The 24,587-nt window shown below is 41.6% G+C and overlaps 1 protein-coding gene and 1 long non-coding RNA gene across 2 annotated transcripts; one reads left to right on the top strand and one right to left on the bottom strand.

Moving 5' to 3' along the window:
- Positions 1–2,050: 2,050 nt before the first annotated feature.
- LOC127695247 (uncharacterized) lies at positions 2,051–5,096 on the bottom strand. The gene is made up of 2 exons (XR_007979926.1): positions 4,680–5,096; positions 2,051–4,547 (listed from the first exon to the last, which is right to left on the bottom strand). It is a non-coding gene; the product is annotated as an uncharacterized LOC127695247 (long non-coding RNA).
- A 3,295-nt stretch (positions 5,097–8,391) lies between these two features.
- LOC127693446 (zinc finger protein 431-like) lies at positions 8,392–23,602 on the top strand. Its single transcript, XM_052194290.1, has 5 exons — positions 8,392–8,410; positions 10,700–10,764; positions 20,286–20,412; positions 20,604–20,664; positions 21,785–23,602. The coding sequence occupies exons 1-5, from the start codon at positions 8,392–8,394 to the stop codon at positions 22,785–22,787; spliced, it is 1,275 nt and encodes a 424-aa protein (XP_052050250.1). The 3' UTR covers positions 22,788–23,602.
- The last annotated feature ends 985 nt before the right edge of the window (positions 23,603–24,587 follow it).

The raw sequence follows: 24,587 nt of genomic DNA, 5'->3' as shown, positions 1-24,587 counted from the left end.
TCACATCACCACAGAAATCTGTACCTGCTTGTAGGCCGCCAGCGGCCACATACGAACTGGGTTACCTGGAAGAAAATTCTGAGGTTAACGGGAAGGGGGCGAAAGAGAAATGAGTCAAGAGGACAGTTGCCCATAGAGACTGACTTTACTATCAATAAGCCAATATTTATAATCTTAGGAAAACCACCCTGCCCCCCAAATGGCCGAGAGTTCATGGATCTTCTTCTAGGCGGGTTGTCTGCTTAGTCCGGCAGTTTTCTGTTGGTCTCCGGGTGGAGCTGCGCTGAGGTGAAATCGGCTGTATTGTTATCTTGAATAGGCCGGAGATAACGCCAACGGAGGTGAGAGTGGGGGTTGCCAGCCAGTTTAATGTTGTGGGGGAAGAGACACCTGCTTCCACTAGAGCCTGAGGCAAGCTGTGGTCAGGGTCTGCAGGCAGTCTGACACAGCCTCACACCCCTGCCCCTGGGGTCATATGGAAGCACATTCTTATCCTACTTCTGTGGTTTATAAAGAAAGCAGAATTCCAGCATTCCCAAAAATGTCACTGCAACCAGAGTTGGATGCAAGTTCTTATCAAGATTTATAAAAAAAAATTTAATTGTGTGTGGAGTGATATTTTTCCCTAGGAAGAAGTATTAAATCTACAACATCCCCATCTTCAGCGGTTCAGAAAAATGTTTCTGAGACAAGCTACATTAACTGAGGTCATCTTGATCCCAGTCTCTTGCTCCCCAGGGCAATGACTTTGCTTTTATTTGATTAAACTTCCTAAATCCTTAAGTTAAAGTGATATAACAGAGTTTTAAAACTACCCATCTGAGTCATGGCATTAACTCACTATTATCCATAGTAAGCTTCTATTCCACTGTACCTAGGAGCAGCCAGGTCCTTCCCTTTTTATTTCTTTTTTCATTCACCTCCCAGTAACTGTTTCTTGATTTCAAACCCACCATTTGGTTCAGTTGCTATAACTATTTGAGTTTTACTGAAGTTTGGGTGCAGCCCCTGAGGGGGCTTAAAAAGAGGATGGGGGGGGGTTAAGGGAGTGTAGCACGGCGGTGTGGGGGAAGGGTGTGCCCAGGCAGGCCCCTGTCGAGGCACCTCTTCTCCCTGAGGGACCACACACACAGGCATGGTATAGAATAGAGTTTATTCAGAGTAGAGGATGGGAGTTAGTGGAGAGAAAGGCAAAGAGAGAGAGAGAGAGAGAGAAGAGAAGTGGAGTGGAGGCTAGCCATGACCACTGGAGAGAGGGGGAGAGGAGAGCCCAAGGGGCAGAGAGGTGAGAGTATGTGGGAGAGCAGAGAGAGCAAAGAGGAAGAGGAGGGGCAAGTAGCCCCTCTTATAGTGGGCCAGATCTCTGGGGTGGGGCATACCTGGCTATTGCCAGGTAGGTGTGGAGTGGAGCTTAGACAGAATACCAACAGTCTCCAATATTTGCTTAATTAAAAAAGAAAAAAAAGAAAAGAAGTGACGGCAAATATAGCAAAGCAGGAATAGGGTCGTTGTTGAGATCTGGCTGCTTCATGCTGACGTTGGGGCGACGTGTCTCTGGGAACCTAGAGAAAGGAGTATAGGAGTGTTTGTCCAGTCTCGGGAGGACTGGCTGCTTCTTTGCTGTCCAGGGTTTGTAGAGCCGTTTGAGGATAGGTCAGGAGAACAGGTCCAGTAGAAGCTGTCTGCGTCTAGAGAAGCTGAGAGGAGATTGGAGCATCTGAAGGTTGCTTCTCTGGACCTGTCCTGGATATGGCAAGGGCCTGGACTTAACAAGATGTTAGAACATATTAGTATAGGTAGGGAATAAGACTAAGTACATTTGGGAGAAAGGAAGATTTTCTTAAGATGTACAATTGAAACCCAGAAATTGAATCCCAGAGGAATCCCACCCTTTGGAAAGGTAATAAAGTGGGAACTTGGGCAGATGTACTTATCTGGATGGAGCCTACTTGGTCCATGAATAGTGGATCTGGGTAGGTTTTCTATAGCTAACAAGTTTATTAAAGAGATAACAACATGAGTTAACCATATGAACAGTCTTTAAGATGAGCCTTTGTGGATCAGAAGGAATAGGATTGAAGGTTGGATCATATAGTGGAATATTTATTATTAGAGAAATCTATAGGAATGCACATATTAGGACAGTGACGGAGCAAGAAGAGGAAATATGAAGCATTTAATGGAAACAGAGTTTAGGTAAGGAGATAACTGTCTAGCTGTCAATGTAGTCAGAAGTCTGAGGAATGAACTATAACTTAGCAGTTATATTATTAAAGAATGACAGATTCCAATAGCCAGCAGTTCTTTGTGGTCTCTGGTCTTTATGGCGGCTTTGGCTGTCAATCTGGCTTTCAAGTACAGAAGATGCATGGCTTTTTCTCTGTGGAATGGATACCCATGACATGAGAAATGGCTTACCTTTGTTTAGCTAAGTCATTTGACTCAAGGTATCCACTGCACTCTTTTAGCAGCATACTGTGGTGGTGTCCATATCTTTCTTCTGAGACCTCCTGGGAGAAGCTGTCAGGCCTTTGGGAATTCTGTCTGTCTTAAATATAATAACAAAATTCTGACAAGATTGAGCGCAAGATAGGAGAGCAATAGTTAAGAGAGGATAGGAATGGGAATCTTACGTAGCTTTGACAGGTTGCATAGGTTGTAATAGGTAAACATACCATTACCTTGGTTAGTAAACATGCTAGGATCAGAGTAAGGAAGCTGGCAGCAATGGATTAAATCGTAGTGGCAGAAAATGGGTTTGTCTAGGCAGACTTAGGCTCATTAACATCAACTTGAGCACGCAGGCTATAGGAACAAACAAGTTAAGGATGTGGGAACATGGAATAGGTGAGATTTAGGTCCTTTATCATTTACCAGACTGTTAATTTTAAAAATATATGGTCGAAGACAAGTAGCGCCCACTGGGTGAGGGAGGGGTAAGTTGCTAATAAATATAACTTCAGCGTCCTGAAAGCATATTTATTAATGCAGTATAGCCAAGCTAAAGGCTCCAGCTGTCACAGGAGTCTCTAGGGGCTATGGGCATTCCCAGAATGCCCGGAGAAGCTCCCATGCCTGGTCCAGGGCTTTGGCAGCTGTAAAAGCTAAGAGGGAGACTGGGTAACTTCTGAGTCAGGGTACACCCAAGGGAGGGCCTAAATGTCCTAAGCAGGAACGTTATCTGGAATGCCAGTCACGTGTGGGCTAGGCATGAGAGGAAACCCTTTGTTCCAAAGAGGTTGGCCAGACTTCATTTGAAAGCTAAGGGTTACTTATTATTATGGCTAATATTTATTTAAATTTGTAGTCTGGTAGAAGGAAGAACCTGACAGGGAGCACACACATTGTGGAAGCTTGTGTAATTGGCTATCATGTTGAGCATTCTGAACCGCCTGGCTGTGGGGCCTGGCCCCCCAAGATCCACCATGGCCCACCATATGAACAGCAGTGACAGAGGTCACAGGGCTTGGGGGGGGTGCAGCGGGACAGCACAGTGAAGGGGATGGAGTGCAGTGTTGTGAGAAAAGCGGCAGGAATGTGAGAGAAGCGGGTGCTAGAAGTAGTGGAGCATCTCAGCAGACAGTGTGGAACTGACCTAGCATCTGGCCAGTGTGTATTGACTGGGTTGGATCTTTTTCTCCCTCTTCTGTTGCCTGCCCTTCGGAGCACAGCAGCAGAGCTGAGCTGGGAATGGGCTGCGGCCAGGCAACAGCAGGAGAAATCTGCATCGTGGCCAGCAGAGCGGGATCGATCGCGCTGGGATGGGGTGCAGGCTTGCTGCAGTTCTGAGAGCGGTGAGCTCTGAGAGCAGGGGCAGTGGCACCGCTCAGCGGGGATGGAACACAGCGTTGCTGTGCTGTGGTTCTAAGACAAGAGCACTATTAGCCTGAGACCAGCTGCTGCAGTTAGGGGTCGCGAGGGCAGAAGGGAAAAGTTGTAGGGTGATTGCTCAGGCACAGGGCGGGACTTCCTGCCAGCAGTGGAAGTCGGAAGTCAAGTAGCCTGTACTGGCTGGGAAGTAGCTTGTTTCATATATTAGCAACGACACCTATTAGCAACGACTCGCAGGAGGGGGACCGCCGCCACCGCCAGTAACCTACCACTTGTGCGGAGTATCCTACCATTTGTGCACGAGTGCGCAGGGCAACAGCACAGAGCATCACCTGGCCATAGTCTACCACTCAGTAGTGGGGAACCAGACATTGGCATGATGGTTTTGCACAGTGGCAGGCTGGCTTGTGCTGCTGCGGAACAGAGGGACAGAAACGCAGCCGTCCTGCAGAGATACGCAGGACCTCTGTGAGGCTGTGGTTTAGCTTGTTTCATATCTTAGCAATAAGACGCAGGAGCAAATTTGATAGCCGCACCCAGTGGCACTCACGCGGGGCACCGCTGCAGAGTTCCACCGGGATGGAACCGCTGTCGCCAGAACCGCCGCGGTGCTGCTGCCGGAGTGGGAGGGATGGAACCATCACCTCCAGAACCGCAGCGGTCCTGCAGGGACACGTGGGACCTCCGCAAGGCCATGGGCATAGGGAAAGTAGAATCTAGGGAAAAAGAAATGCTGCTGCAGTGCAGTGCTGTGCAAGCTGTGAGAGCCCGAAACATAGACTGTCCAGGAGGATAGGAGAACTAGAAGGGGTGGGACATTTCACAACCAGTGGGGGTCGGGGACTTACCCATCCAAGCAAACTCGCAGTGTTTCTCCTTTCCTGGCCAACTGCACCAATGAAAGGGCTTAAAAAGAGAGGATTGGGGGTCAAGGGAGTGTGGCATGGCGGTGTGGGGAAGGGGGTGCCCAGGCAGGCCCTTGTCTGGGCACCTCTGCCCCCTGAGGGACCACACACACACAGGCATGGTATAGAATAGAGTTTATTTAAATAGGGGATGGGAGTTAGTGGTAGAGAAAGGCAGAGAGAGAGAGAGAGAGAGAGAGAGAGAGAGAGAGAGAGAGAGAGAAAGAGAAGAGAAGAGAAGAGAAGAGAAGAGAAGAGAAGAGAAGAGAAGAGAAGAGAAGAGAAGAGGAGTGGAAGCTGGCCATGACCACGTGGAGAAGGGGGGCAGGGAGAGCCCAAGAGCAGAGAGGTGAGAGTATATGGGAGAGGGAAAGAGCAAAGAGGGAGAGGAGGGGCAAGAAGCCCCTTTTATAGTGGGCCAGATCTATGAGGCGGGGCATTCCTGACTATTGCCAGGTAGGTGTGGGGTGGAGCTTAGACAGAATGCCAACAGCACCTCCCAGCTGTGAAGCAAAGGAATGGTTACCCTGGACACTGAGTGTGTAAAGGCATATGCAAACAAAGGACTGCCTTGGAAGATGAACAGGTGCCCTTGAAGAATGGAAGATATAACTAAAACACAAATTTATCAGACCCAGGCTCTATCTGCCCCTAGGGTGGGGTGGAAGGACAGAGCTGGGAAGCCCCGTGCTATCTCAATCTTATCTCTACTCTGCCTGTGGGGGAGCTGCTACTGTACTCTGGGTAGCCTAGCAATCAGGAGGAGCTTGCAGGTTCTTCCCCTATTCTCCTCTGATGCAGTTCATCAGAGGGCTGAGAGGGGGACCACGCCATGCCATGGTGAGCGTGGCAGCCACCAGGAGAGCAGCGTGTGTAAGCTATCAGGGTCTGATCTGATTGGACTGTGGTGGACTGTGAACAAGACTGTGGTTCTTTGGTACATGTGGAGACCTGGGCAGAGGGCCTTGGCCTCTGAGCCTGCCTGAGTGTGGATTCCCTGGGAGGGGGGGGGGGGCGGGGGGGGGGAGTTGGAGGAGGCTCTGCATCTCTGGCCATAGGAAGCTGTGTTGCTTGTATTACCACTGCCCAGTGTGCACATGCAAGCACTACTTTTGGTGTGCAGTAGGAAGACAGATTTCAAAACCAAAAAGGTCTGGTTTCTAAAAGCTCTGAACCTTGCATTGCACATTCAGTTTTGTGTGATAAATTTTACAAATCGTTTTGATACTGGTAGAAAGGAGGTGATGGGGATCATCCTTCAGCAATATTTGATTAAAATCCTTTACCCGTTCCACTACCACTGACATCAGTGAATGCTGTGATTCAGGGAAATTCAATTCCAGGGTACTAAAAGGAGTTTCTGAGATGCAGCAGTTTCTCAGGTATGCATGGTGGTGTGCAGCTGTGTAAGGCAGATGGCACATCATGTGCCATAATCTACATGTCAGGAAACAGACATTGAATTATTCCTCAGCATTATTTTGTGTGTGGGCTCAGTGTGCCTGGGTTTGGGTGAAATCACAAGGAGGGATGGGAAGCTGCACAGACCCTACCTCTCTGATCACCTCCATATTCAGAGCCTTAGAGCATGGAGCCTCTCTGTTTGGAAGAGAGATCAATAGTAACTGGATGGTCCGAAAACAACAGTTTAGGGCTTTCTGTGAGTTATTTTAGTGGGAGTTGTAAAGTCTGTGATTATTTAATTTTTATTCTTTGTTTTCTCAATTAAGAATTGTGTATTGGCATGCAAAAATTAACTCTGATAGCATTGAGGTGGGATTTTCAACAGGTATCAACTAAAATTGGTTAAAAATATGTTATGTTGTTATAGTTGATATAAAATTGCACATATTTAATGTATGTATTCTGATGCATTGGGGCATAGTACCTACACCCAAGCAACTCCATTGTACAGATTTCTCATAAAAATGACAGGATTGTCTTGGATCGTAGCAATCTTCTCAGTATATTTTCCATGCACTAGAAATTGGCATTGAGAAGCATCAGAACTGTCATATTCATTGCAGTTGTATTCATGGTAGCCTAATTATGAGAATAAGGCAAGCTGGGTGCCTCAAGGGGACATTGTGCTAAAGGGATGAAGACAATATCAATGCTTAAAGGATTAAGTACTTGTAAAGACTCTCACAGTCAGTGCTGTATTGGTCATAAAATGGCATGTCATAACAGACTAAGCAGTGTCAACCCACTTCCTTCACCCATCTGATTTTAATCTTCAGTGCACTCTTATTGTCAGATGATGTGAGAGCTGCAGCCATCTTGTGTACACTGCAGGTAGCAACAGAAAACTCAGGGCAGAGAGCACGGAATCTAGTTGAAACACTTACTTTCAATGGATTTTTCTCATATTCTTTTAGGTAGTATGTGGAGAAGAGAAATAAAATAGCAAGCTTTTTGTACCAATAATTATAGAGATGAGAAGCAAATGTGCTACTGTGGTATCCTGTGAGAACGTAGAAAGTAGCTTTACTTGGATGGCCTTCTGCTGATAAGTCCTGCTACGTGAAATGTAAAATGAGGTGAAGAAGCAGACTGGGTGTTTTGTTTGAATTTAAATGGCAGTAGATTGCAGCTTTGACAGTAACTTACTTTACTGTAAATGACAGAACAAAAAAGGAATAGTTAAGTATGTGATCATCTCTGTTTTCTCTGGATTAAATAACCTATCCCAGATAGTAACACTTTCATTTTTGCTTTGAACAATGTGTTTTTAATATTGTATGCACATTTGTTTATCTTTAATGTATTATATAGTTAATGCAGCAATTCTGTGTAACAGCATATTGATTTCTATTATTTGAATAGTTATTCAAACATTACTTTTTCTTTAAAAGAAGGAACAGTATTGCTTTGGGATGTGTTGAGCAGAAAGTTCTGGAATTCCACATTACAAACTATCGAAAGCTAACACAAGTCAGTGACCTCCTTTTGTTTCCTGTATATTGTGTAGTTCACATTGCTGAGAGCAAAACTGATCTCACAGATCTAGAGTGGGCTCAAGAATGAGCTTGACATGAACTCCAGTGTTGCAGGGTGTTTGATCCCATTGTGAACCCTGAGATTGTGTTATTTACTGAAGAAGAAAAAAAGCCAACCTGTTGATGGATGTGAGGTGGCTGGAATACAGACTGGCCCTCAGTACACACTTTTAACCCAAACAATAAAGGTAAAGTTAATTTTAGATGGAAGCTCCCATGCTTGAAAGTGATGTCTAATTGAGTGGCAGGTAAAGAGACAATCAGAGAAAGCATTGACAGAATAGGATATGCCCAACTCTCAAGAGAAGAGACAGGAAAGAGAGGCAACATAAGAGGAGTAGCACAGCAGAGAGCGGAGGAGTCAGTTTTACCCAGAGAGTTTTACAGAGACAGGTTGAAGAGAGAACTAGCTAGACAGACAGAGGCGATGATAGAATGAGACAGAGAATGAGAAGGAGCCAGAAGATTAGAACAGATCATTTCAGTCAGAAATGAAAGAAACCAGTTTGAATCATTTACTGTGGGAAGTTTTGAGCCAGAACAGCTGAGTTGACCAGTGTAGCCAGAGTTCAGAAAGAGAAAGAAAGGGTGAGTTTATTCAGCAGTAAGTCTCAGATAAGATTGTACAGAGACTATAAGCTTCCAGGACTAGGCCTATGTTAACAATTGGAGGAAGTAAGTCTCCAAGATGACAATCACATAAGGCAAATAAAAGATACTTTACCACTCTTGTGTGATGGTCATCCTCTACACAAAAAGAATGAGAACTGTATCTGTCTGTCACAATCATGTTGTCCCTGTCTTCACTATTTTGCTTTTCTTTGTTTATTATTGCTTTCCTCCTTCTTTGCATTTTCTTTTAAGCAATAGTGAATTAATGTTATAATTTAAGATAGATTCTTCTCTCATACAACATATCCTGACCACTGTTTCCCTTCCCTCCACTCCTTTCAGCTACTCTCCACCTTTCCTATCCTCCTCACCCCCAGATCCACCCCTGCTCTGTCCTCTTCAGAGAGCAGCAGACCTCCAAGAAAAGACAGCCAAACAGGACAAAGCAAGATAGAAAAAGACAAGGTGAAAGCCTTCATACTGAGGCTGGACAAGGCAACCCAATAGGAGGAAAAGAGTCTCAACATAAAGCAAAAGAATCAGAGCTGCTCCAACTGTTGGGAGTCCCACATAAACACCAAGCTGACAACCATAACCTCCTCAGAGGACCTGGCACAGCCCCATGCTGGCCCCGTGTTTGCCATTTAAGTCTCTGTAGGGTTCCTGGAAATCCAGGCAGTGTGAGTCATGGGCCCCCTTCATATCCTAGGACTCAGGTTAAACCAAATGTTGGCTGGCCACTCAAACAAATCTGTTACCCTCATGGCCTAGCACATCTTTCAGGAAGGACCAATTGTAGGTAGAGGGTCTTTGTAGCTGGGCTGGTGTCCAGGTTTCTCTACTGTAGCCTGTAGAGAACCTTCTCTCCTACAAGAGACTAGAACATAGGGGTAAAGCTTGACCTCTACTTATCCTCAGCAATGGGGCCCTAATGTCAGTTTTCAGAGAGCCAAGTTTTGTCCTAGCATCAGCATGGGTTGTTTAAAATCTCCAAGGGACCTCCTGGGCCAACAGTTCAATCGAATGTAACCCATTCCCAACATTGAAGCCCTGCCTGGCGTCCAAGTATGGTCAGTTCAGACTCCATATCCTCCATTCCTAGGAGTCCTCAGCAGGTTCACCCTCATAGATTTCAGGAAGTTGCCCTTACATTGAGTTTCTGTACTACCTCTTGTCCCGACCTACAGGACAGTCAACAGGGTTCCTTAAGCCACCTAGAAGAAAGGTGGCAACAAGACAATAGAGAGAGGCTGAACAGCAAGTCTAATCCAGATCAAACTGTCAATCTTTAATTTTTACACAAGTTAATATAAAGGAAGCTTACAAGGTTTGGGAGGGGTAAAGGGGGAACAATCTCAGGGGGCTGACATCATTTCTAAGAAACAGTTTCTCATAATTTCTGGGTAAGGCTAGTTATTGCTGCTGGAATTTTGGCATGATAAAGAGGGGGTCATGAGGAGGTGAAGTGGAAAGGGGTTGCTATAGTAACCTATCCACAGATGAACTTCAAAAGGAGGGGCTTTTGAGATTTAAGTAGGAATAGTTCCTGGCCTGGAGATCTAAGTGAGAATGACTCCTGATATCGAGGTCTTCTGGCATTGAGAGCCAGGTGGGGATGGCTCTTGGTATGGAGAGTTCTTGGCATTGAATTCTAAGTGAGGATGGCTCCTGGCATCTCTCCCTTCTCTGTATAAAGAGCAGAGGTCAGACAGCCATTGATGGCAAGCAGATAAGGCATCAAGATAATGGGACAGCGCCTGTCTTAGGAATTGACCTGGTTATCCATCATCCCATTCCCGTTCTGTCGTCTTTGCCAGCCTCCAGAAACACCTGTCTTAGGTGGGAGTGGCCCTGGGAAGTTGCCCATCATTGGCTAACTGCCCAGAAAGTTAATTGTTATTGACTTTAGCTTGTGGGGCTCCTTCTGAAGTTACGGCTGGAATGGCTGTAACAAGGATGCTCTTTCTGTTAAGGCACTAGAGTGTGCTCTTTGGTCTGTTTTGCCCTGGGGGTTTAGGTAGCCATCTCTCAATCCTCCATAGCCAAACGATGGTAATGTACCTGAATAGGCTTGGCTGCCAAGTCATCTATCCGCTTCTTAATTAGGGCTGTGAGGCGTTTAAAAGTCCATGGTCCAAAAGAAAATAACAATAATAATCCTACAAAGGGTCCTAGGATACTGGGTAAAAGTGTAGTGAGGCATGGAGAGGTGGAAAACCAATTTTCATACGAACTTTCTTTCTGTTCTCTTTCTTTCCTACGTTTTTCTAGGCCTTGTCTGACTATTTTCATGCTGTCTTTTACAACTCCTGTCTTACTAACATAAAAACAACACTCTTCTTTTAAAGGTGCACAAAGTCCACCCTGTTGGAGGAAGAGGAGATCAAGTCCTCGCCTATTTTGGAAGACAATCTCAGGTAGGGAGTCAACGGAGTCGAAGAGATCAATTATTCCCTGCTGAAGGCATTGGACGTCTTGATCGATGGTAGCACTTAGCTCCATGTACCTAGAGTTGGAAAGAACAAGGGAAGAAATACCTGTCCCTGCTCCCACTGCTCCAAGGCCAAGTAGGACAGAGAGAGTAAGAGCAGAGATAGGTTCTCTGTGAGGGCGGCTCAAAGAAGTGGAGCCTCCAGTGGATGTGGATTGATCCCACAAGTGGAAAAGTTCTTCAGAGCAATAATAAACTAAACGAGTTTGCATCCTTATCTTAATAAGGATGCAAAACTCAAGGTTCTCCCCATTCTTTCGATTTTGAAAAACTGAGGCAGAGAGGCAAGGTGTAAGGCCATCAAGGCACACCCACCAAGTTCCCTCTGGGGGGGAGAATAAAATAATTGCCATGCAAAGAGGGATGTTGACTCCGTAGATATCCATGGTGTCAGCATTAGTAAGAGGCATCCAAAGGTGTTGAGGACCATGGCCATTTTCAATGATTATAATCAGCATCATTCTTTGTCTCAGCATTAGCATACTTTGGCAGCTAGCATGTTCCTTTGGCATCCTGCAGAAAAAACCCAAACATGCCCTCTTCTCTACATTCAGAGAGTTTCCTAGTTTTAAAATTTTAAAATTTTTGTGGTATATAGAGATGTGATTTTTCCCCTCCTTTATTTATTGTTTAAAATTGTCTAAAAAATATTGTTTTAAAGTTCTATGGGCCTGTTCCATAATATTTTGTCTTTGAGAATTATGAGGAATCTCAGTAATATAACTAATATTAAATTGTTAATAAAACATCTCAAATGACTGACTATAATAATCAGTTATAATATTTGTCCTAATCTGATTTGGAACATTCAACATAGAAAAATATCATATGTGATGACTAATTTTATTTGTTGTTGTTGTTGTTGTTGTTTTTTCTGTTAAAACATTTATAACCAGAAAGCTTGAAAAGCTGTTAATAATCATATGTATATTTTTAATAAACTTTTTTAAAAAAATTGTATTTGCATAAATAATTGTAAAATTTAAGAATTAGTAGAATTTAGAAAAGAAACAATTTTAAGCAATTGTAAACCATGAGCTATATGTATTATTAATATATAAATCAAAAGTTTGATTTCTAACATTTTAAAAAGAGCAGCTACAGCACCCAATTTAATTATCTGTGCTGAAGCAAGGGGAAACTCAAAAGAATAAACGTGTGATCTAATTAAATGAGCTTTACTCCCATAGTAGATGCATTTTATAGGATATATGTATAAATCTATAAAAATATAAAAACATGTATGGAGGCAAATTTTTAACAATTTATCTTTTGAATAACAATTATTAATTTTGTCTAAAAAGGCTTGTCATGTAATAGAGTAACAATAATAATCAATTTGATTTCTGTTTGACATAAGGAATAAACATTTCATCAAGCTCTTAAAACATTTCTTTTTTTAAAAAATTTTTCTATGATTTTATTTTGTAACACTTTATTATTATATCAAATCTTTATTGGAGGATGTCAAAACCTTATTTGGAGAGATTTAACAATCTTTTCTCCTTAAAAAAAAAAAGTTATTTGGTTCCCTGGGGTCTAACTCCTTGAGTTCTTTGTATATATTGGATATTAGCCCTCTATCAGATGTAGGGTTGGTGAATATCCTTTCCCAATTTGATGGTTGCCGTTTTGTCCTTTTAACAGTGTCCTTTGCCTTATAGAAACTTTGTAATTTTATGAGGTCCCATTTGTCAATTCTTGATCTTAGAGCTTAAGCAATTGGTGATCTGTTCAGGAACTTTTCCCCTGTGCCCATGTCCTCAAGGGTCTTCCCCAGTTTCTTCTCTATTAGTTTTAGTGTGTCTGGTTTTACATGGAGGCCCTTGATCCACTTGGAGTGAAATTTAGTACATGGAGATAAGAATCGATCAATTCGCATTCTTCTGCATGCTGACCTCCAATTGAACCAGAACCACCTGTTGAAAAGGCTATCTTTTTTCCACTGGATGTTTTCAGCTTCTTTGTCGAAGATCAAGTGACCATAGGTGTGTGGATTCATTTCTGGATCTTCAATTCTATTCCATTGGTCCACTTGTCTGTCACTGTGCCAATATCATGCAGTTTTTAACACGATTGCTCTGTAGTATTGCTTGAAGTCAGGGCTACTGATTCCCCCAGAATTTCTTTTGTTGTTGAGAATAGTTTTAGCTATCCTGGGTTTTTTGTTATTCCAGATGAATTTGAGAATTGCTTTTTCTAACTCTGTAAAGAACTGAGTTGGGTTGGGATTTTGATGGGGATTGCGTTGAATCTGTAGATCGCTTTTGGCAAGATGGCCATTTTAACTATATTAATCCTGCCGATCCACAAGCATGGCAGATTTTTCCATTTTCTGAAGTCTTCTTCGATTTCCTTCTTCAGAGACCTGAAGTTCTTGTAGTATAGATCTTTCACTTGTTTGGTTAGAGTCACACCAAGATACTTTATATTGTATGTGGCTATTGTGAAGGGTGTCACTTCCCTAACTTCTTTCTCAGCCTGCTTATCCTTTGAGTATAGGAAGGCAACTGATTTGCTTGAGTTGATTTTATAACCAGACACTTTGCTGAAGTTGTTTATCAGCTGTAGGAGTTCTCTGGTGGAGGTTTTCGGGTCACTTAAGTAGACTATCATGTCATCTGCAAATAGTGATAATTTGACTTCTTCCTTTCCAATTCGTATCCCCTTGACCTCCTTATGTTGTCTAATTGCTCTAGCTAGAATTTCAAGTACTATATTGAAAAGATATGGAGAGAGAGGACAGCCTTGTCTAGTCCCTGATTTTAGTGGCATTGCTTCAAGTTTCTCTCCATTTAGTTTGATGTTGACTACCGGTGTCCTGTATATTGCTTTAACGATGTTTAGGTATGGGCCTTGAATTCCTGTTCTTTCCAAGACTTTAAGCATGAAAGGATGCTGAATTTTGTCAAATGCTTTTTCTGCATCTAATGAGATGATCATGTGGTTTTTTTTTTTCTTTGAGTTTGTTTATGTAGTGGATAGCATTAATAGATTTCCTTATATTGAACCATCCCTGCATCCCGGGCATGAAGCCTACTTGATCATGGTGGAGGATCGTTTTGATGTGTTCTTGGATTCGGTTGGCAAGAATTTTATTAAGTATTTTTGCATCAATATTCATAAGAGAAATTGGCCTGAAGTTCTCTTTCTTTGTTGGATCTTTGTGCGGTTTTGGTATCAGCGTAATTGTGGCTTCATAGAACGAGTTGGGTAGAGTTCCTTCTGTTTCTATTTTGTGGAATAGTTTGAAGAGTATTGGTGTTAGGTCTTCTATGAAGGTCTGATAGAATTCTGCACTGAAGCCATCTGGTCCTGTGCTTTTTTTGGTTGGGAGACTTTCTATGACCCTTTTTTATTTCTTCAGGTGTTATGGGACTGTTTAGATGATCTATTTGATCCTGATTTAGTTTTGGTGTCGGATATCTGTCTATGAAACTGTCCATTTCCTCCAGATTCTCCAGTTGTGTTGAGTATAGGCTTTTGTAGTAGGATCTAATGATTTTTTGAATTTCCTCAGTATCTGTTGTTATATCTCCCTTTTCATTTCTAAGTTTGTTAATCTGGATACTGTCTTTGTGCCCTTTGGTTAGTCTGGCTAAGGGTTTATCTATCTTGTTGACTTTCTCAAAGAACCAGTTCCTGGTTTTGTTGATTCTTTGTATGGTTCTCTTTGTTTCTACTTGATTGATTTCAGCCTTGAGTTTGATGATTTCCTGCCTTCTACTCCTCCTGGGTGAAATACCTTCTTTTTGTTCCAGGGCTTTCAGGTGTGTCATTAAGCTGTTAGTGTATGCTCTCTCCATTTTCTTTTTGGAGGCACTCAGGGCTATGAGTTTTCCTCTTAGCACTGCTTTCATTGTGTCTCATAGATTTGGGTATGTTGTATCTTCATTATCATTAAGTTATAAAAAGTCTTTAATTTCTTTCTTTATTTCTTCCTTGACCAAGGTATCATTGAGTCGAATATTATTCAGTTTCCACATGTATGTGGGTTTTTTGTTGTTTTTATTGCTATTGAAGACCACTTTTACTCCATAGTGATCTGATAGGAGGCATGGGATTAGTTCGATCTTCTTATATTTGTTGAGGTCTGTCTTGTGACCAATTATATGGTCCATTTTGGAGAAGGTACCATGAGGTGCTGAGAAAAAGGTATATTCTTTTGCTTTAGGATAGAATGTTATATATATCTGTTAAATCTAATTGGTCCAAAGCTTCAATTAGTTTCACTGTGTCTCTGTTCAGTTTCTGTTTTCCTGATCAGTCCATTGAGGAAAGTGCAGTGTTGAAGTCACCCACAATTATTGTGTTAGGTGCAATGTGTGCTTTGAACTTTAATAAAGTTTCTTTTATGAATGAGGGTGCCATTGCATTTGGAGCATAGATGTTCAGGATTGAGAGTTCTTCTTGTTGTATTTTTCCTTTGACCAGCAAGAAGTGTCCCTCTGAGTCTCTTTTGATGACTTTGGGTTGAAAGTCAATTTTATCTGATATTAGAATGGCTACTCCAGCTTGTTTCCTGAGACCATTTGCTTGTAAAATTGTCTTCCAGCCTTTTACTCTAAGGTAGTGTTTGTCTTTGACCCTGAGGTGTGTTTCCTGTATGCAGCAAAATGTAGGGACCTGTTTACATATCCAGTCGGTTAGTCTATGTCTTTTTATTGGGGCATTGAGTCCATTGATGTTAAGAGATATTAAGGAATAGTGAGTATTACTTCCTGTCATTTTTTATGTTATTTTTTTAATTTGATTGGTTAACTTCTTTTGGGTTTGATGAAAGAAGGTTACTATCTTGCTTTTTCCAGGGTGAAGTTTCCCTCCTTGTATTGGTGTTTTCCTCCTATTATCCTGTGTAGGGCTGGGTTTGTGGATAGATATTGGGTAAACTTGGTTTTGTCATGGAATATCTTAGTTTCTCCCTCTATGGTGATTGAGAGTTTTGCTGGGTATAGTAGTTTTGGCTGGCATTTGTGTTCTCTTAGAGTCTGCATGATATCTGCCCAAGATCTTCTAGCTTTCATAGTCTCAGGTGAGAAGTCTGGTGTGATTCTGATAGGTCTTCCTTTATATGTTACTTGGTCTTTTTCTCTTACTGCCTTTAATATTCTTTCTTTGTTTAGTACATTTGGTGTTTCGATTATTATGTGACGGGAGGTATTTCTGTTCCTGTCCAGTCTGTTTGGAGTTCTGTAGGCTTCTTGTATATTCATGGGCATCTCTCTCTTTAGGTTAGGGAAGTTTTCTTCCATAATTTTATTGAAGATATTTGCTGGCCCTTTAAGTTGTAAATCTTCACTCTCATCTATGCCTATAATCCTTACGTTTGGTCTTCTCATTGTGTCCTGGATTTCCTGGATATTTTGGGTTACAAGCTTTTTGCATTTTGCATTTTCTTTAACTGTTGAGTCCATGGTTTCTATGGTATTTTCAGCATCTGAGATTCTTTCTTCTATCTCTTGTATTCTGTTGTTGATATTTGCATCTGTGTCCCCTGATTTCTTCCCAAGATTTTCTATCTCCAAAGTTGTCTCCCTTTGAGTTTTCTTAGTTGTTTCTACTTCTGATTTTAGATCCTGGATGGTTTTACTTAGCTCCTTCACTTGCTTGTTTGTGCTTTCCTGTAATTCTTTAAGAGATTTTTGTGTTTCCTCTTTCATGACCTCAGCCTGTTGACCAAAGTTCTCCTGTAGTTCTTTAAGTGATTTTTGCGCTTCCTCCTTATTGGCTTTTGTATTCTCCTGAATTTCTTTCAATGATTTTTGTGTTTCCCTTGTAAGAGCTTCTAACTTTTGATCCATTTTCTCCTGAATTTCTTTAAGTATGTCCTTCATGCGTTCCTCTACCAGCATCATGACCAGTGATTTTAAATCCAAATCTTGTTTTTCTGGTGTGATGGGGTATCCAGGACATGCTGTTAAAGGAGAATTGGGTTCAGATGCTGCCATATTGCCTTGATTTCTATTAGTGACATTCCTGCGTTTGCCTTTTGCCATCTAGTTCTCACTGGTGTTACTTGGTCTTGTCAATGCTGGACTCACCAGTGCAAGCTGCCTCTTCCCAGGTGGCCTCTGGTGCACAGCTGACCTCCTGCACTGCCTGGAGACAGAGTGCTGTGGCCCAGGCTGTTCAGATCCCGAAGCAGATACTTGAAGGCTCCCGCCAGGGCCTGCTGGACTCACCAGAGCACACTGACTCCTCCCAGCTGGCCTCCCGGGTGCCCTTCTGGCCTCCCACAGGACCTGGAGATGTGGTGTTGCAGCCCAGGCTGTTCTGGATCCCGAAGCGGAGATCTGAAGGCTCCTGCCAGAGCCCTCAGGACTAGAACCTAATCTCGGTGCTGCCAGAGCAAGCTGTGCGCTCCCAGTCTGCCTCCGGGTGCACACCAGGCCTCAAGATCTCCTTTTCTTAACCCAGCCCCGTGTCTTGAGAGATTCCTTTAGCCCTGAAATGAACAGGGATTGCTAAGTAAAAGCTTGCTCCATGGGGTTTCACCTTCTGAGACGAAGTTATCAAAGTTGTCGTGGAGATTTTCCCCTGGCCGAGTCTGCCAGCGGGTCAACCGTGCTTCAACCAAATCCACTCCTCTCGGGGAGCCGTTCACGGAGGGCCCTCCTCCTTTGATCCACAGTCTCCTTTCTCTAGATCACTCTACAGGTACCTCACTGTTGGGTGCCAGAGTGTCCCGACCTGCAGGACACTCAACAGGGTTCCTTAAGCCACCTAGAAGAAAGGTGGCAACAAGACAATAGAGAGAGGCTGAACAGCAAGTCTAATCCAGATCAAGCAGTCAATCTTTACTTTTTACACAAATCAATATAAAGGAAGCTTACAAGGTTTGGGAGGGGTAAAGGGGAAACAATCTCAGGGGCCTGACATCATTTCTAAGAAACAGTTTCTCATAATTTCTGGGTAAGGCTAGTCATTGCTGCTGGAATTTTGGCATGATAAAGGGGGGTCATGAGGAGGTGAAGTGGAAAGGGGTTGCTATAGTAACCTATCTACAGATGAACTTCAAAAGGAGGGGTTTTTGAGATTTACGTAGGAATAGTTCCTGGCCTGGAGATCTAAGTGAGAATGACTCCTGGTATCGAGAGCATACCAGGCATTGAGAGCCAGGTGGGGATGGCTCCTGGTATGGAGAGTTCTTGGCATTGAGTTCTAAGTGAGGATGGCTCCTGGCAACCTCTAAATATCCCCTAATTTCAGCTTTTTCTCCCTGCATTATACTCTCTACATTCATCCCATCCCCTTACCCCCAAATTATCCCCACCACTTTCATACCTATCAAACCCCAGTTATGGAAACTGTTTATATTTCCCTTTTCGATGCACATCTATGCCTCTACCCAAAGCCCCCTCCCCCTTTTACCAACCTCTCTAAGTCTCTGGAGCATAGCTTACATATTATATAGCAGATAGATAATATCCATTTATAAGTGAATGCATATCATATCTGTCATTCTGGGCCTGGGTTCCCTCACTTATGGTGATTTTTTTTTCTAATTGTATTCACTTGCCTGTAAATTCATGATGTCATTAAAAAAAAAACAACAGGTAAGTTTGCAAAAATGTTCCACTTTTCTTTCTTTTTTAATCCATTCTTCAATTGATGGAAATCTAGGTTGTTTCCAGTTTCTGGCTACTATGAATAAATATGCTATGACCATGTTTGGGCAAATGTCCTCATGGGATGATGGAGTACCTTTTGGATAGATGCCCAAGAGGAGTGTAACTGCATCTAGAGGTAGACAGAGTCTCAGTTTTCTGAGGAACCACAATTCTGAGGGAATACTGATTTCCATGGTTGCCGTATTGCACTCCCACAAGCATAGGAGGAGGGTTCCCCTTCCCCTTTTCCTTGCTAACATGAGCTGTCACTTGTATTGTTGATCTTAGCCATTCTGACATGTGTATGATGGATTCTCACAGTTGTTTTGATGTGCATTTCCCTGATGGTTAATATAGTGAAGATTTCTTTAAGTCTTTCTCAGCTATTTGAGATTCCTCTGTTCAGAATTCTATGTTTAGGTCTATACCCCATTTTTTTTCACATTTCTTCACTGTTGATTGTTTTAGAACATAGAAGGACTTCATAATGTCCAACAGAATTGGTGACAGAAATCTATATTCTTGAATCCACTGTTGTATTAATTTTATCTGTGAACTTCCTCACAGATAATATGTTACTATGAATACTGCGTGGTAACAAGTTGACATAGCTAATTAAATGTTAATATGATTATCTACTTATGAATGGTTCCTGAAAAATACTATAAAATCTGTACCCCATTTTTAAATAGGAATTTTTCCCTTTGGAAAATCTTGTCCCTTGAACTTTTCATATGTTTTGTGTATTAGGCTTCTATACACTGTGGATTTGGTTTTAAAAAACCAACTTCCCATTCCTTAGGCTGCTTCTTTGTACAGTTGACTGGCTTTTTGCCACTCCCAGTCAATTATTGACAAAGAGGAGAAACAGGGTGCACAGAATGAATGCTGGCATGTAATTTCCTTGATTTTTTTTAAATTATAATCTTGTAGTTGTTGTTTAAAAGGCTTATAGGCCTGTCTTTCTGTCTCCTTTTATTAGGTACCATCTATGTTGTGTGATTTTATTCATTGTAATCTAATTATATCATTGTTTCCCTGTGAAATGATAGACCTTCACCTGTTTTTTTTTTCTTCTGAACGTTTACTGTATCATGTTATGAATTTCTTGAGTTTTTGATAGTTTGGGGACTTTCTGTGGAGAAACAGGGTTAGTTTCCTTTTCCTGATCCTGAAGGCTTGCCTCTACTCATTTCTTGGGAAATCTGTGCTTTCCAGTTCTTGCTGCTGAAGTGATTGATATGGTTAACACATTGGACTTGGGTTTTTAAAATATTCTTATATATTATTGTCTTTGTGTCCTAATTAGCTTCAGTTGTCAGCATTTTAGAGCCTACGGTCATCTGAGAAACACCCACTTGAGGGCATGCCTGGATGGCTGGATGCTGTGTCAATGAGAAATTGTGTAGAGTGTTGATTGATGTGGGAAGGCTCTTCCACTGAGGGTGGCAGGATCCTTAAGCAAGTGGGCCTAGGCTACATAAGAGAGCTAGCTGAGCATGAGACAGTGACCAAGCAATATTTGTCCATAGTTTATGCCTTCATCTTTGAACCTTGAGTTTCAATCCTAAGCTCCCAAAATGATGGACTGTGATCTGACAGGACCAAACAAGTCCTGAGATCTGAGATGCCTTTGGTTAAAGGATTCAATCACAGTCATTGCAAATTAGCAATCTGGAACAACAACAACAACAACAACAACAACAACAAACCAAAAAAGTATGCAACAAGTTATTTCGCTGCTGGACAGAACCTGGGTATGTTCTTTTGGAGGAATGTGGAAAATATAACTTGAGATGGCATGGTTTCTGCTGCACACATGTGTGGAATATTTTAGGATGCTGTAACCTATGATGATGTGAATATGAACTTCACTCCAGAAGAATGGGCTTTGCTGGATCCTTCACAGAAGAGTCTCTACAAAGATGTGATGCTGGAGACCTACAGGAAACTCACTGCTATAGGTAAGATACTGAATTTTCTTTCACTTTTTTAAATAAGGAAACAACTGTTTCTTTGTTCCTGATGCTCTTCTGTAATTTCAATTGAGAACAAGGAAGAAGAAGGCAAATAAATCAGGTTTGCTAAAAATAGTGAGCTAAATTTTGCCTAATATACACTAATATATCATACCTTTTCTGGTACTATATTTTAGGCTACAATTGGGAAGACCATAATATTGAAGAACATTGTCAAAGTTCTAGAAGACATGCAAGGTAATTTTCATGTGTACGTTGGTATGAAGAAATGTTAATATATCCTGAAAGTTCTAAAGAAAAGCAGCACTGTACCAAAAGTACTTCTTAAGTGTATTGATGATTATTACAGTCTCACAAATCCATGTGCCTCAATGTCAGGTATCCATTTTGTCTTTGCAAGGCATTCTTCTAAGAAAGAAGACAAGGAAACAATGCCTTAACAGATATTGCCATTTGAATCATAGCCACATTGCAGCTACTCTATAGAACTGACAATCTATTTAGACTAGTATCACTCACATATTGTAAAAGATGTATTCATTGAATGTGTATATGTCCTGAACCTTCTAATAAGCAAATATCCCATAGTAGAGCTGGTGTTACTCATTACTTATAGGAACATTCCTAAGTTTAGTGAAAGGGGCAGTTCATGAGAATACAATTGTTGGAGGACATTTTAATCCCTATGCCACATGTCTATGATGAACAAAAAGTCAAACTGCATGATTTCAACGTGGAAATCTTGCATTAGTTTTACTTTGAATAGGTACATCCTGTGTAAAGAAATACAAACCATGTGAGCATAGGGATATTGAAAGAAGTAATGTACCTCTCTCTTTCTCCCAGAATAATTAGAAAATAGTCTCCATCTGAGTAGACTTTCTGAAAGTTTATAAAGTAGTTTGTTTTCATACTTCATTGGAAATATATCCAGTTACTCACACTGCAGAAAATCCCTATAGTACTAGGAATGTGGAAGTTCTCTGTGTATCCTGGTTCCCTTTGCAAATATAAAATGCAAATTATGTATGTATCTCACACTACAGAAACATTTCTGAGTGCACACAGTGTGGGAAGCCTCAGAGCTCTCTCATCTCTCAGTTCTTTTCAAATATGTGAAAACTTCATAGAGAAAAAGCATGCTACAAATGTGAGCATGTAATAGACACTTTTACCATTACAGTCATCTTCAAAGACTCAAAACAACCCATACTAAATGGGAAACAGAGTGATAAGACCTTAATATCTGATTACTCTTAACACTAGACCAAACTGTAAAATTGATTTTTACAGATATAAAGACTCCAAGGTGTAATGACTGTGGTAAAGTTTTCACATGTACCAATTATCTTGGCAGGCACAGAAGAAGTCATAGTGGAGAGAAACCCTCTGAATATACTAAGTGTGGAAAAGCCTTGGCCTGTCACAGTTATCCTCAAAGACATGAAAGAATTCATACTGGAGAGAAGCCTTATGAAATTATTCAATATGATGAATCCTTTGCACATCACGGTAGTCTCCAAATAGATAAAAGATTACACACTAGAGGGAAACCCTACAAACATAATCAATATGATGAAGCCTTTTCAGTTCAGAGTTATCTCAGAAGACATAAAAGAACACAAAATGGAGAGAAGTCCTATGAATGTAATCAATGTGGTAAAGCCTTTGCATATAAAAGTAATCTTCAAATACATAAAAGAACACATACTGGAGAGAAACCTTACAAGTATAATCAGTGTAACAAAGCATATTCCCAAAATAGTCACCTCCAAATACATAAAAGAACACATACTGGAGAGAAACCCTATGAATGTGACCAATGTGGTAAAGCCTTTGCATGTCATAGTAGTCTTTACCACCATAAAGGAACACATACTGGAGAGAAACCCTACAAGTGTAACCAATGTGATAAAGTCTATTCAAAACAAATTTGTCTCCAAATACATAAAAGAATACATACTGGAGAGAAACATGAATGTAACCAATATGGTAAAGCCTTTGCATGTCATGGTTATCTTCAAATACATAAAAGAATACATACGGGAGAGAAGCCTTATGAATGTAACCAATGTGGTAAAACCTTTGCATGTCATGGTTATCTTCAAATACATAAAAGAACACACACGGGAGAGAAGCCTTATGAATGTAACAAATGTGGTAAAGCCTTTGCCCGTCATAGTAGTCTTCACAGTCATAAGAGAACACATACTAGAGAAAAACCCTACAAGTGTAATCAATGTGGTAAAGCCTTTCCATGTCAAAGTAGTCTTCACAGGCATAAAAGAACCTATACTGGAGAGAAGCCATTTGAATGTAATCAATGTGGTAAAGCCTTTGCATGTCCAAGTAATCTTTGAAAACATAATAGAATACATACTGGAGAGAAACCCTACAAATGTAATCAATGTGATAAAGGCTATTCCCGACAAAGTCATCTCAAAAACCATAAAAGAACACATACTGGAGAGAAATCTTATGAATATCACAGTAAATCCTTTGCATGTAATAGTCTTTGAATACATAAAAGAATCCATACTAGAGAGAAACCCTTCATGAGTAATCAGTGTGGTAAAGCCTATTCAAAACAAATTCTCTACAAATACATAAAAGAACACTTACTGAAGGGAAGCCTTATGAATGTAAGCAATGTGGTAAATACTTTGTGTCTCATGGTCAACTTCAAAGGCATGAAATATTTCATACTGGAGAGAAACCTTAAAAATGTAATCAATGTGGTACAGTCTTTGCCTGTCATAGTAGGCTTCAAAGTCATAAAAGATCACACACTGGAGAGAAACCCTATGAATGTAGTCAGTGTAGTAAATTCTATTGACAACCATGTAATCTCAAAACCCATAAAAAACACATACTGGAGACAAACCCTATGACTGTAACCAGTGTGGTAAAGCCTTTGCATGTCAAAGTTATCTTCAAATACATAAAAGAGCACAAACCTTATCAATGGAAACAATGTGGTAAATCCTTTGCCTCTCATTATCTTCTTCAAAGGCATGAAATAATTCATACTGGAGAGAAATTTACATATGTAACCAATGTGGTAAATCCTTTGCATGTCAAAGTAGTCTCAAAATTCAAAAAAGAACATATAACTGATATCTTGATCATAGTCTGCTTCTCTGATGCCTTCAAAACACCTAGTTAGGAACCCTAAGTGGTGGTGACTCCAGAAGACATGAATGTTGTTAGGAGAACCTGAGCCTCAGACAGATTGCTGTAAGGCTGGGGAAATCAGACATTCACAAAGAGCTGTGGAGTAGGGATAAACTGTTAGGGAGGGGAGGGAGCTTTGGATGTGAAAGGAAGAGGGTTGAAAGGCCAGAGAGCAATGCTTGGGGGTGCACCTGAGAACAAGCTGGCTCCCACACTATTCTCTGTGTCCACTCAGCTGTGGTGGGTTGGCCCCCTCCAGGTCTCCCACTCCTTCCTTCTCCGGGCAGCTGCATGTACCTGTCAGTGCAGCACCCTTCAGGCCCCTGCTCTGTGGTCTCCAATTGGACCTTAAAGCTCCTCAGTACCCACTGTGCCATCCCTGTAGCCTGCCTGCCTGGTAGGAATAAGAATATTCTCAGAGACATTTATATCTCTCCCTGAGGCAAACGTCTAGTGAGACAGTGGACTGCACAGAACTCAAATTTCCCCTGGAATCTCATTCTGGGAAAAGACTGATTCCTCCAGATGAGAATGTCTGCTGAACAAACATCTCATTATCTGAACACCTTTCTGGATAGAAAGGAGCTGAGAATGAGGGAGGGATTTATGGAAAGAAAGAATTCTTTACACGGCTTGGTTAGATTATTCGTTGTTCCTATCTCTTGCCTTCCTTCTATTTACACCAGTTTGGACCCCAAGGATGGATTAATTACATTATGTCTTCATCACTGGCCTGCTGGGAGCCTCCAGGCTTGGAGGGGGGCTAGAGGACTAAGACACAGAATAAGACTCTGGTGTGGCTTTAAAGGCTGATGTACTGTCTCTCTCTAACTATCCTGAATGCTGATAACTTCTAAAAGGTCCGGAAAACTTTCTTGCTAATTCTGAGGGCTAAAAGCTGCCGAGTTAGGTGCAGAACACCTGAAGCCCAACATTGGTGGATTAAGTGATGCAGTCTTTGTTCTGTCTCAGCAGGAACTATTCCT

This window comes from Apodemus sylvaticus, chromosome 10, assembly GCF_947179515.1.
Source record: "Apodemus sylvaticus chromosome 10, mApoSyl1.1, whole genome shotgun sequence".
NCBI classification, from domain to species: domain Eukaryota; kingdom Metazoa; phylum Chordata; class Mammalia; order Rodentia; family Muridae; genus Apodemus; species Apodemus sylvaticus.
The sequence above is the reverse complement of the archived record's forward strand: the minus strand, read 5'-3'. Positions and strand labels throughout refer to the sequence as shown.

Excerpts from the sequence above, each read along its gene's own strand:
- LOC127693446 (XM_052194290.1), top strand. Across the intron at positions 10,765-20,285 it reads ATTTTGGAAGACAATCTCAG|GATGCTGTAACCTATGATGA; the intron begins GTAGGGAGTCAA and ends GGAATATTTTAG. Across the intron at positions 20,413-20,603 it reads CAGGAAACTCACTGCTATAG|GCTACAATTGGGAAGACCAT; the intron begins GTAAGATACTGA and ends ACTATATTTTAG.